Source organism: Sarcophilus harrisii, chromosome 4 (genome assembly GCF_902635505.1).
Source record: "Sarcophilus harrisii chromosome 4, mSarHar1.11, whole genome shotgun sequence".
NCBI lineage: Eukaryota > Metazoa > Chordata > Mammalia > Dasyuromorphia > Dasyuridae > Sarcophilus > Sarcophilus harrisii.
Window position 1 is genome coordinate 363,395,312 of NC_045429.1, and position 12,021 is coordinate 363,407,332.

The 12,021-nt window shown below is 35.9% G+C and overlaps 1 protein-coding gene across 3 annotated transcripts in view; it reads right to left on the reverse strand.

Moving 5' to 3' along the window:
- Positions 1-12,021, reverse strand: part of COPA (COPI coat complex subunit alpha) — a 43,941-nt gene that overhangs the window by 31,536 nt on the left and 384 nt on the right. For 2 of the 3 annotated variants that reach the window (XM_031966872.1, XM_031966871.1), the window contains exons 2-6: positions 9,092-9,205; positions 7,969-8,042; positions 5,390-5,470; positions 3,743-3,819; positions 2,988-3,097 (exon numbers count right to left, since the gene is read on the reverse strand). In XM_031966872.1, the coding sequence (XP_031822732.1) occupies positions 2,988-3,097; positions 3,743-3,819; positions 5,390-5,470; positions 7,969-8,042; positions 9,092-9,205 (456 nt within the window). Of the gene's footprint in view, positions 1-2,987; positions 3,098-3,742; positions 3,820-5,389; positions 5,471-7,968; positions 8,043-9,091; positions 9,206-11,640; positions 11,937-12,021 lie in introns of those variants that run through there. The other variant, XM_031966873.1, reaches the window with a different exon arrangement.

Here is a 12,021-nt window from a genome sequence, read left to right on the forward strand (position 1 = left end):
GCTTTCTTTAATGATCCTGATGCATGAAACAGAATCAAAGGAAAGCACAAAGATAGACAGCTGGGAGGAACTTTCACCTCCAATAAGCATCAACAAATACATTAAAAGGGAAAGCTCTATGACAAGAGTGGAAGCCTTTGTTGCACTTGCATGTAATGACCCAGGAAAGAGGGAGGGAGAAAATGGACAGATGAATAGTGACAGGCAGTGAAAAGAAACTCAGAAAATAAATACTTGAGCCTTTGACAAGCCACTCACTAAGACTGAACGACAGATGGAAAATTTCTGCAGCAGCTACACAAATCCAGAGGGAGGAGTAGACACACTCAGAACGGACCAGTTTGGTGCACTCTCCAAATGGGGGTGAGGGTGGGGGTGGAGACAGAGGAATGAAGGAAAGGATGAGGATAAATTCTGGCATCTAATTAAAAGATATTTAGTACAGAGGCATTTCAAAGACAGATCAGTTACATGAGCTTGGCGTGAAAAAGGTTATACATATAAAAGAATTAAAATATTAGTCCACTCAAAGCTCAAAATGCAGAAAAAGCCAAAATTCTCTGATAAGGTACTGAAAAGGTTTATTTTTATTAATCAGAAGCTTTTGCTGAGGCCTTGAAAGATTCAAATTCTCAGAAAGAAGTTAGATTGCAATAGAAGCAGAAGTTGTCTCCTCATGAGGTTAAAACAAGGTAAATAAAGTCTTGCTGTCAAAGCCATTCCATGTTTTCACTCAAGGGGCTATCCCCTCTTTTTCAACACAGAAACTCAGAAAAATGAGTAGGGGAATTCACACTATCTTTGCTGCTTTGCCATTTTGTTTTCAATCATGATCATACGCAGAATCATAAATCACAAGCTGTTCCTAAATTGGCACTGGCTCTAGAAAAGTCCTAGCTCCTAATAGTATGAAACTAACTTGTTCACCTATGCTTGGTGCGCCTTGAATAAAAACAAAAAGCAGTACTGAGAAGAGTCCAAAAGGCTCTGGAAAAGGGGAGGAACATGAGCAAGAGTCCAATTATAAAGCTTATGATTCTTGGATTAATAGATTATTGGGAATTTAGAAAAGAACAGAAGCAAATTTTAGAAATAAAGTAGAGGAAGTTAGGGGGAACATTAACATTAGTACCAAAGCTAGCAAGAGATTGATTGCCACGGATATCTTTTAGGTTATGAGCCAGTTGTCCATGCACTATATGTTGCTCGGAGGCAGCACACACAATCACCAGGGTTAAGCCACCTCTCTCTCTTTTTTCAGACTCAGGGCCCCTAATTTTGGTAGAAAAAAATGGTCTCTTCCTGCTAAAACTAAAGAAAAAACGAGTAGCAATAATCTAGGCTTTCATGCCCAAAAGCCAAGTGGTCATTTTCTATTCTAATTGCTCCAACTTGTTTTCACTTGGTCCCAGGGAACAGACTATGCTGGCACCAAGGCAGTACATGCAATGCCCTTGTGGGGTGAACAGAGCTAAGCTTTAAATGACCATCCCAGAAACCACTAGAACAAGGTGGGCAAGACTCCAATCGTATTTGGCTCCTGTATCCTCAGAGAGAAAGAGAGAGGCAAGGGCAGGGAGTGTGTGTGGTAGAAAGCTGCAGCTAGGTTACTGGGAGAATGGATATTAAATTCCCTCATGTTGGCAGTGAGGAGAAGGCATAGGCTCTGACAGCTTCATAGTGCCTATGCCTAGCTCCTCCTGTTGGCATGGCTGGTCCTGTGTCTGGGTAATGTACTTCAAATGGCACAATCAGTCTGGTGGAAAACTGCAATGGCAAATGTTGCTCCAACCTCACATCACCTCTACCTAATATGAGTCTTTTTTACCAGTGCTACCTCCAATTCTTATAGAAATTTCAATAGAGGATGCAGAATCCTGAAATCCTGCTTCCCTGCCTTGCGCTACATGCTACAACTAGTCTTTAAGGAACTGAGATGGTCAAAATTCCAAATTACACACTGGAAGTACCAGCTTTTTCTCAACTTGCTCCAGTTATTGCTATTTACTAACAGCTGCAATAACAGTAAGTACTCTCTTGCTTCAGGAAGCTTTGCATCGGTCTGCAGAGCAGGTAGAAGGTGGTGAGCCAGTCCTCATATTAAGGTTGTTTACTTAGTCTAAAGGTCTTGGGGCAAGGACTTAGAAAGTTTCTCCTTTTAATTACAGAACAGAGGACACTGTTCTATAGACACTGACCCTTTTCAGGAGTCCTATTGCTCTGGAGATAAAGTGATACAAAGAAAATATCCCAGTGGGTTGACTGGACAGAAGCCTTGGTATCTGGAACTGTAGCTTCTGATTCTAGCCATGAAACAAAGATCTTTTCATGCATTAAACATTGTGTTTCACTTCTAAGTTGTGCCCTTTCCCCATATGTATTTTCATATTTGGAAAGCAAATTCTAAGGGCATAGGTTATATTCAAATTGAAAAGCCATTTAAATTAAATTAATATCAAAACAAAAATATGTTCCTCTAAACTACAGATTTCCTCACTTTGGAGGACTTTCCTCTCCCTGTAAATTGCTTGAAACAAAGATATTAAAAAGGCTAAGTTCATCTCTATAATAATAACATAATAATAAATAAATATATACTATAAAAATAATCTCACATTAAGGGATTTCCCTTTTTGGCATAAGATAAGATCTAGGAGTCTTGCTTCTTTAAAATGACCAATACAGTAAATTGTTTTCTCAACTGATATGAAATTTGCTGTTGTTTCTCTAGTGTGAGTAATGATCCTTGGTTAGCTATTCCAAAGGAAATTCAATTCCTTCTAAAAGTGGATTTATCTGAAGTTTTCTTCACATTCAAGACTATGTATATATTCAAATAACTGTTTCTCTCAGAGATTATTATCCAACAGCATCTCTCAAACCAGTCCTCACTGTTGCTTTTCCAAGGAAATCATTCTCACGGCTTTGTGCAATTGCAGTTTTCCATCAAGTTTGATCATACTGTCCCCTGAACTTGGATAGCTCACCAGAAATATCCCAAACACGAACAGTCTGGTCCAGGCTAGCTGATACTACCAGGTCTTCTGAAGGGTGGAACTGGGCACACATTACATAGTGGTTGTGTCCTGTTAGCACACTGTAAAAAGATGAGGAAATAAATCAAATCAAAAAGATATTTAGGGACTCCCAAATCCAACACCAATCCCCCCACATATAAGCATGACAGATGCTTATCTTATGTTTTGGGCCTTTACTGATAGGTCTTTACTATCTAAATGTTACTATTCCAGAAAAATGTAATTGTATTACTTTCAAATGAATATCTTTTCCAAGCACATCTCATAAAGAATTCCACATAGCATTCTAGCCAAAAATATGGTAAACCATTATATACCTAGACCTTAGTACAAGGACTTGACAATTAGAAAACAGAATAGCTCAAGTTCAATGTTCAAACTTCACATGATGCTCCAACTATCTCCAAAGATAATAACTGAATCACGATTAAGTTCTGGGCTTTAATCTTCCTAATTTGGCCCACTGTTTTCATTTTAGAATACATTCTTTTAGCCCCCTTACCAACTTGGGGGTTAAGGGGGGGGGGGAGGGGAGAGAAAGAAGGCCAAACATTCACTATTGAGCTTCCATAAATAGCTAAATAACTACTATTATATCATCCCTTTGGGGAAAAGGTCAGAATGATATTAATGTACTCTAATGTAGCAGATTAAAGTATTGAGAAGGTTGAAGGTTCCAATGAATCCTCTGCCTCCTATATTACCAGACACAGGTCCTAGACTGCCAGTTCCATACACGAATGGTCTGATCATCCGAGGCACTCAGAATCCAAGGATATTCCTGAAACATATTTCAGAAACAGGGATTTATCACATAATCCCTATTATTTTTCTTATTATAATTCTGGGTTCACTTCAATGACTAGGATTTTAACTATATTTACTAGGCACCACTGAGGCTTTAGGCAAACATGCTGGTACTCTAAGGGACCAAACCCAGTTTAGAAACTCCTCTCCTGTGTGCTTGAAAAGAACTTAAATTTAGCACTTTTAGACTATAAGAAATTGGAATGCAGCTGCAAAAGAAAGTTAGAAACTGGTTTAGAATGAATTCCTATAGACAGCGATTAACATTATTAGCAAGAACAATTTTAGAAATCATTAGTAAAAAGCGGTCAACCCATAAAACATTTCTAGAAGATACAAGTATTGTTATTTCTTGCCTGACATTTACAATTTAATTACGTAAGTAAGCACTTAATAAATTTTTACTGTTTGATTAAGCAACTACTATGTATAAGATGTTGTTCTAGTTGCTAAAGGCAATGTAATACATGCCCTAAAGGGCAAGATTCTACTGAGGGACATAATATATATACAAATAACAAAAATTTACAGTTAAATAGTGCTTTTAAGATATGCACAGTAATTTGTAGCATCTTACTAAAGACTCACAACAAATTTATGAGATAAGGTACCAAAATGTTATCATCTCTACTTCACAGATCAGGAAACTGAGGATCAAAGAGCCTAATGTCAGAGGGTGAATTCAAAACCAGGTCCTTCTAACTTCAAGTCTAGAGGTCTATGCACTACATTATGTAAATACAAGGCAAACTGAAGAGTGAAAAATGAATTAATAATTGTCTTGAAGGAAGTTACAGGTTGTGAGTAGTAAGGTTGTAAGACTCAGATAGGCACTGAGATAGGAAACAGAATAATAAGTTAGGAGAGGAGCTAGTATATTGGTTTTGTTACAAAATAGCATACATGACAGAGAATAATGTGAAATAGTTCAAGAAAGGTAGATAGGAGCCAAACATGCTTTTGTTCTAAATTAAGGACATATATACACTCTCTTTCTTTTTCTCTCCACATACATACATAGAAACACACATATATGCATTCATTTACTAAAATGTGAAAATGTCAAATGGCTGCTGAGATTATTTTAATGAGCATTATTATTAATATCGAACGTTTCAGTTGCCTTTTACCTTATCCTACCTACTTTTAAAAAATATTTTTCAATTTAATCACAGGGCTGGAAAGAACTTTAAGAAAATTATCTAAACTATCTCATAGGTAAGACTTCAGTTATTAACAATGAAATCATTTAGACAAGAGTTATATCTCTCTCAGACTGCCTTTGTCTCAGGAGACAGTGGTAAAAACCAATAATATTCATAATTTTTAATTACTTGCCACAAGCAAACACTTCTGCAGAAAAAATTGAGGAGCAAAAGAATCAACTACATTAGAATGACTCCAGAAAATGTGAAGAATAAAATATAGTCAAATATTGCTCATTTTGTTAACAACTCATGATTTCTTAAGTATTTAGGTGGGAGACTTCTGTGTGAAAAGTAAGAAAGAAATGTTCCAAAAACAAGGGTACTGTAGATACTCACATGATGAAAAAATGTGGTACGAATATAATCCAGGTGTCCAAGCAAAGTGAACAGGCAGCGCCGAAGTTTGTAATTCCAGACCTAGATAAGAGAAAAGTCAGCAAAGAATGTCTATAGAATATGCTGTCCAGAGATCTACTACTGGCGTTCCAAGTTTTCCAACATACTTATTTGGCTTTATCTCCTTATATTTTTGAATCAGTCTAAAAACCATGATTGAGGAAGAAGTGGAAGAAATAGACTGACATCCTCAGAGGGTATATTAGGTCATCCCAGGGAAAACAGAGGGGGGGAACAATAAAAAAAGACTTCAGAGACAGAAAAGTATTTCCTCTATCTGGAGAACTTATTCTTTGAATAGTGTATAATGAAAATGTTTATAGCAGCACTTTTTGTAGTAGCTAAGAACTAAAAAAGTAGGTGTTCATTAACTAGAGAAGTATTTGAACAAATTACAATATATGTAAGAATATGTAAATATATTATATAATTACATATAAATCTTTTTTAAAATGTTGGCAATATTTTATTTTTATATTTTCTTCACTAATGACCATATTCATCCCTCTTCTCTACTCAAAAGCCATTCCTTTTAACAAAGAGTAAAAAAGAAAAAAGTGTAACAAAACTAACACATCAACCGAGTCTGACAGTAAATGCAATGTTCCACACACATAATTTACTCATGCCTGCATGAAGACAAGTTCACATTTTCATCTTTTCTTTGAAGCCAAGATTATTCATTACAATCATGCAGCATTGAGTGTCTTTTTTGTGTGTGCTCTTCAATTACATGATGTTTACTGCTTTCATGATCTTGCTTACTTCATTCTTATCAATTTATTTAAAAGATTATTATTTGATGAAAAATGGCAAATATGAAGAATTTCAAACTAGTTTGAAGTGATACAAAGTAAAATCACCAGAGTCTAAAAGACAACTTAGATAATAACCACAATAATATAAAGAAAAACATCATTGAAAATATTAGAAATTTGATCAATGCAAGTGACCAAACATGATTTCAGAGAAATGAATGGTATAGAAAAGGACATATAATCTTAGGCAATTCACACAAGTTGAATGGTTTTGCTTGACAATACTATTCAATTTGTTTAAGACAGAGATGGAGGGACGGGAATGGTTCCCAGAAGAAGAATAAGGGAAGTAAGTAGAGTCATTGGTAAACAACAGCAGTTTTTAAAAAGATCACTAGTAAAACATCAAAAAATTAAAAACTAAAACTCTTGGATGAGATATTGATCAAAGCCCCAACATGATACTCCTTCCTTTCAGTAGGATAGAGCTCTTTTATCCCAATCTATGAGAGCTCTTAAAATTCAACTCATTTGGGAAAATAGTATAATTTATAAGTATAATTTAGTTAAGAATATAGCATATAGCAAATAATTCAAAGAAAATAAGAATACTCATATTGACATACTGATTTTTAAAACCTTTAATTTGATGAAAGATGGTATAGCTATCCATACTTTCCTATTTTTACTTTATAAAATGAAATAATACCTTCCCACAACAAGCTTAGATTTTACTGGTATAGAATATATGTATATAGATAGTGTAAAAGCCTCTATTTAACTTTTAAATTTTACAAACACTTTATAGACATTATCTTATTGGAGCCTCACAATAAATTTATGAATTTAGACATTACAAATACTACCAACCCAGCTTCATAGATCAGGAAACTGAAGATCACAAAGTTACAATGCCTGATAGCCTTCTATCCTTTACATCATGTAAATATGAATCAATTTGAAAAATGAAAATGCATTAACAACTGCCTTCAAGGAAGTTATGGATTAAAAGAATACTTATGTTTATAAGCTTCAGTATTTCCTGTCTGAAGTGTTCCTTCAGATTCCCCAAACTATCAATCTCATAAGTACATGTGTTTTTAACTATTTGCTTAATTTCCTCCTCTACCTCATCTCTGGAAAAAAATAACAGGGAATGAAGAACTCCATACATATATGAAGCTTATTTTTTAAAAATGCTAACTTTTGTTGTTTTTAATTTTTTTTAATGAAACTTCTTCTAAAATGTCAAATCCTTTATTTTTTTTTCTAAACTGAAAGTATTAAACATAAATATGTTCTTGAAGAGACAAGACTATTATTATGAACATAAATTATTACAATGTGAGCTACTAAAATGCACAAGGTTATTGGTCCTACATGAAATAGACCAGGTCTATAGTGTTGGGGGGAGGGAGGGAGGAGAGAAAGAATAAGCAGAAAACCAATCTTTTGTCTAATCAATCAACAAGCTTTTATTAAGCACTTAGTATTTGCCAGGCACTGTACCAAGTTCTACAGTTCTTCTGCCTCATGCTGTTATATTTATGATTGGTCATAAAGTTTTGGTGTTTGAGCAACATCTTTGGGTCGATTATTTACAGCTTGTATCTTTTCCATTTATTTCAGGGTTTATAGCTGCCTCCCTGCTAGTATAGGATGCAGAAGTAAAATGTTCAGTTAAGTGAGGTAACCCTATCTCTCCCATTATTTCCAACCTTCCCACATCCTGCTGATTTCCCCAGAACATGCTCTCTCTACCTTGATCTTATAATCATCTCCTCCAGAGACGAACAGTGGCTGCTGTTTGTGGAAGTCAATCCCTCGTACAGGACCTAATAAAATGAGGTGGTAGTGGAACATGAAGAAACCAGAGAAAATATGTTAGAGTTATAAATGTATGCTGTCCAGGGAAATCCCTGTACATAGACTCCTCCAAACCATTACCTTTTTTCAATAATATTTAATTCCAAAAAATTTAAATTCAAGTGACTTTCTGATTAGGAATAAGTGACAACAGATGAACAGTCACAAATACTACAAAAAAAAAAAAAAAAAAAAAAAAAAAAAAAAAAAAAAAAAAAAGCATAAGACGGTTTCTAGTGCATTGGAAAAATCCTCTATAGACTTTACCAAAAAATATGATCAAAAATTGTAAAGGTTAAGAGGGGTTAGCTCTATGTTGGCAAGAGTAATAATAATGAGAACTAACATTTAAATAATACTTTCAAGACTTTAAAGCATCTTATATTATCTTATTTGATCACAACACTTTTGTAAGGCAGATTATATGGATATTTTATTCCCATTTTATAGATGGGAAAATTAAGGTTCAGATAGTATAAATGACTTGCCTACCAACACGCAAATAGAGACAGAGGCAGTATCTGAAGACAGGTCTCACCTAACTCCAAGTCCATCCTTCTTTTCATTCTACAATTTTGCCTCTAAAATTACCCATAGTAATAAATCATAGATCCAATGAAACTTTGAAGTTGGAGCTACAATCATCCTTAGACTTGATCTTTTTTTGGGTTCTAGACTCCTTTTGCAGAAGGAGTCTATCAATCCTTCTCAGAGTATCATTTTTAAAGTAGTGAAATAAAATGCACATGATTACAAAGGAAACCAATTGTGTTAAAATACACACATTGAAATATTTTCTTTTTTGTCTTTTCTATTCTTTTCTTTTTGGCGATGCAATTGGGGTTAAATGACTTGCCCAGGGTCACTAGGAAGTGGTAAATATCTCAGGTGGGATTTGAACTAAGTCCTCCTGACTCCAGGGCCAGGGCTTTATCCCACTGTACCATCGAAATATTTTCTTTAAAAAGTGTCTAAGACCCCAAGTTAGAAACTCCTCGTCTGGAACACATTCTCTTACCATCGTGCTCATCAAATTTGTCAATGAGGGTACACATCCGGTAATCCCAGAGCTGGATGACTCCATTGTGAAGACTAGTCAAGATCCAGGGTCGTTTGGGGTGAAAGCTGAGTCCTGGGAAGAATGACATAGTGAACTACGATGAAACAGATTTAATGCCTCCAGCTCCTAACAATTCAGGCATGAAAGAAGAACATTTGGTTCTCAAATTTTATGTCAACTTACTATTACTAATCAGATAAAGAGTATCGCTTCTCACTCCCAGAAAATAAAACCTTTAAATTCCTTATGGAATTTGAAACTATCCCAGTATAACTCAATGCATCTCAGAATCCCAGAATTTCAAATTTGGAATGTACCTCAGAGGTCAATTTAAGCCAACAAATACCTCACCCAGAATCATGTTTACAATAGCCTCAAGTAATCATTCAAGCTTGAATACCTCTAGAGGGAGATCCTAAGGCAACTCATTTTACTTTTTGTCAGTTTTTAATGTTTTGAAACATTTCCTTATGTCAAGTCAATTTTGCTCTCTAAAACATTCACCTGTTGCTCCTAGTTTTGCCCAGTGAGGCCAAACCTTAAATATTTGGAGTAACTATTTTGTCTTCCCTAAATTTTCTCTTCTCCAGACTAAATATCCTCAGTTCCTTCAATTGGTCATCACATAAACCTTCAACTCTTCTGGATGCCTTACAGCTTATAAATGGTCTTCTTATAATGTGGTAAATGTGATCTGAGCATGTCACAATATAGCAGGCTCATCATTTTCATTCTTTATATTATACCACTCAATATAATCTCAAATCCCAATAGTTCTTAAAATACACATCATTAACTCACAATGAGTTTGCAATTCATTAAAGACCCAAGATCTTGATTAAGAAAAACTGTCAAATAACTTTCTTCTATCTTCAACTTATAAGGATAATTTTTAAAGTTTAAGTAATGGACCTTATATTATTGATTGGGGGGGGAGGGAATTCTGATTTCAATTTGAACTCATTTGACATATTTATGATAAGCTTATAAGAAAATATAGGGTATATCTTTTATAATGTAGCTGCATTATAAATAGATTTTAAAGTTACCAATAGACCAATGTTTCTTGTGTGACACATCCTGTAATCAATACACCAATAAGCATTCATCAAATGTTTGTACTATCCTACATGCTGTTGATATAAATATAAAAGAAGATAACTCTCATCCTTGAGAAACTTTCATTTTAATGGGGGAAGCAATATATTGACAGAAAAGAAAGCATATATACAATGTGATGGAGGGGACAGAACAGGTGCTTAAAACAGAGGAATCAGGAAAGATCTATTGAAAGAAGTATTATTTGAGCTAAGTCTTGATGAGAATCAGGGGTTTCATTAATGGAACATTCTAGTCAGGGGGGAGCCAATATAAAGGCACAGAGGTAAGAGATACACTATATACTAAGAACAGCAAGTTTAGATAGGGCCCAGAATGTGCTATAATAGATGGAGAGATAAGCTAGTAGCAATCTACCTGTCTTCATTCCATCTTTTACAGAGAAGTAAGAAGTTATATTTTAATTCTAATTTATTTAGAAACTTAAGACCTTTGGGGAACAGATAATTTGCTTATAGTCATATATATAAGAACTGAACACTGGATAGGGGATGTCTACCTACAATTTCTTTTCTAGAAGTTGTGACTATACACTAAGGGTGTATATACTTTCCAATACCACCCACATTTTTTTTAAACAGCTATTTGCTTAAAATGTTTTCCACTCTATCCCACTTAACTCCTTGCTACCCAAGGTCACAGAAAAACCTTAAATGTACTTTATGACAATCAAGATCTTCCAAAGAAGTCAAGAAACTAGGAGTGATCCTTTACAATTCCAGCTCCCCCTTAGATAACTTCAAAGATAGGATGTGATTTTCAAGGTCCTTGTAGAATTTACTCCTCTACCTTTTCCTTTCTCTTCAAGTTTTGTTGTGGAATCCTCAACAGAGTTCCAAGAAGCAAACCTTTTTCTTCCTGTCTCCACACTTAACAAAAAGTCTTCAGGTTTCAGGATTAAGGAGGTGAGGAAAGGGAATAAGCATTTATGTAGTGCCACCTATGTGTCTGCCACTTTTTTCTTTTTTTTTTTTTTTTACAAATATTATCTCATTTGATTCTTACAACAACACTTTGAGATAGTTTTCTCATCTGCCTAATGGGGATAATAAAACCTAAGCCAATCAGAGGCTGAATGACTTGCTCAGAGTAACACAGCTAGCTAGTGTCTGAGGTCACATTTGAACTCGGGTCTTTCCAGGTGTCAGTCTCGGGGTTCTGTCCATTTCATCACCAGCCGCCTCTAAAAGGCAGACCCACAAAATGGCTTGGGGACAGGGGAGATCATGATGAAGAAAACGGGATGGAAAGACGGCCTCCAAAAGTCACCTAAATCCTAGCCATCTAAAAGGGGAGTAGGTGGGAACAGGCTCAGCATCAGAGCCCAAGAACTATACCCACGCTACTTACTTTGGATGCATAAAAAAAAAGGACTGACAGAAAGATACCGTTATCTCTTCAAGACACGGAGGAATAGGTGGGAGCTCGCTAGCAATATCACCCTCTCCATCATTTCCCCTTCTCGCAGCTATCACGGAGGCCGAGAATCCTCATTCACAGCTCGCGACGGGAAGGGGGCGGAGTGAGTCCGGGGGAGAGTTCCAGTAACTAGCCAGCCTGCTTAGGTCGCACTAAGCACTACCAGGTGACTTAATGGTAGGTGCTGGGGTGTACAAAGAAGCGAGCCATAAGGCAGGCAGTGCTCTCGCAGGGCTTACATTCTGATAGAGTGAGATGGGACCACAGATAAGTAAGCAAGGACTATGAATCCCCCTCCCCCCCCCCCCCCCAACAAACTCTCCTGGGAGGCGGCGCTCGGGAAAGCGGAG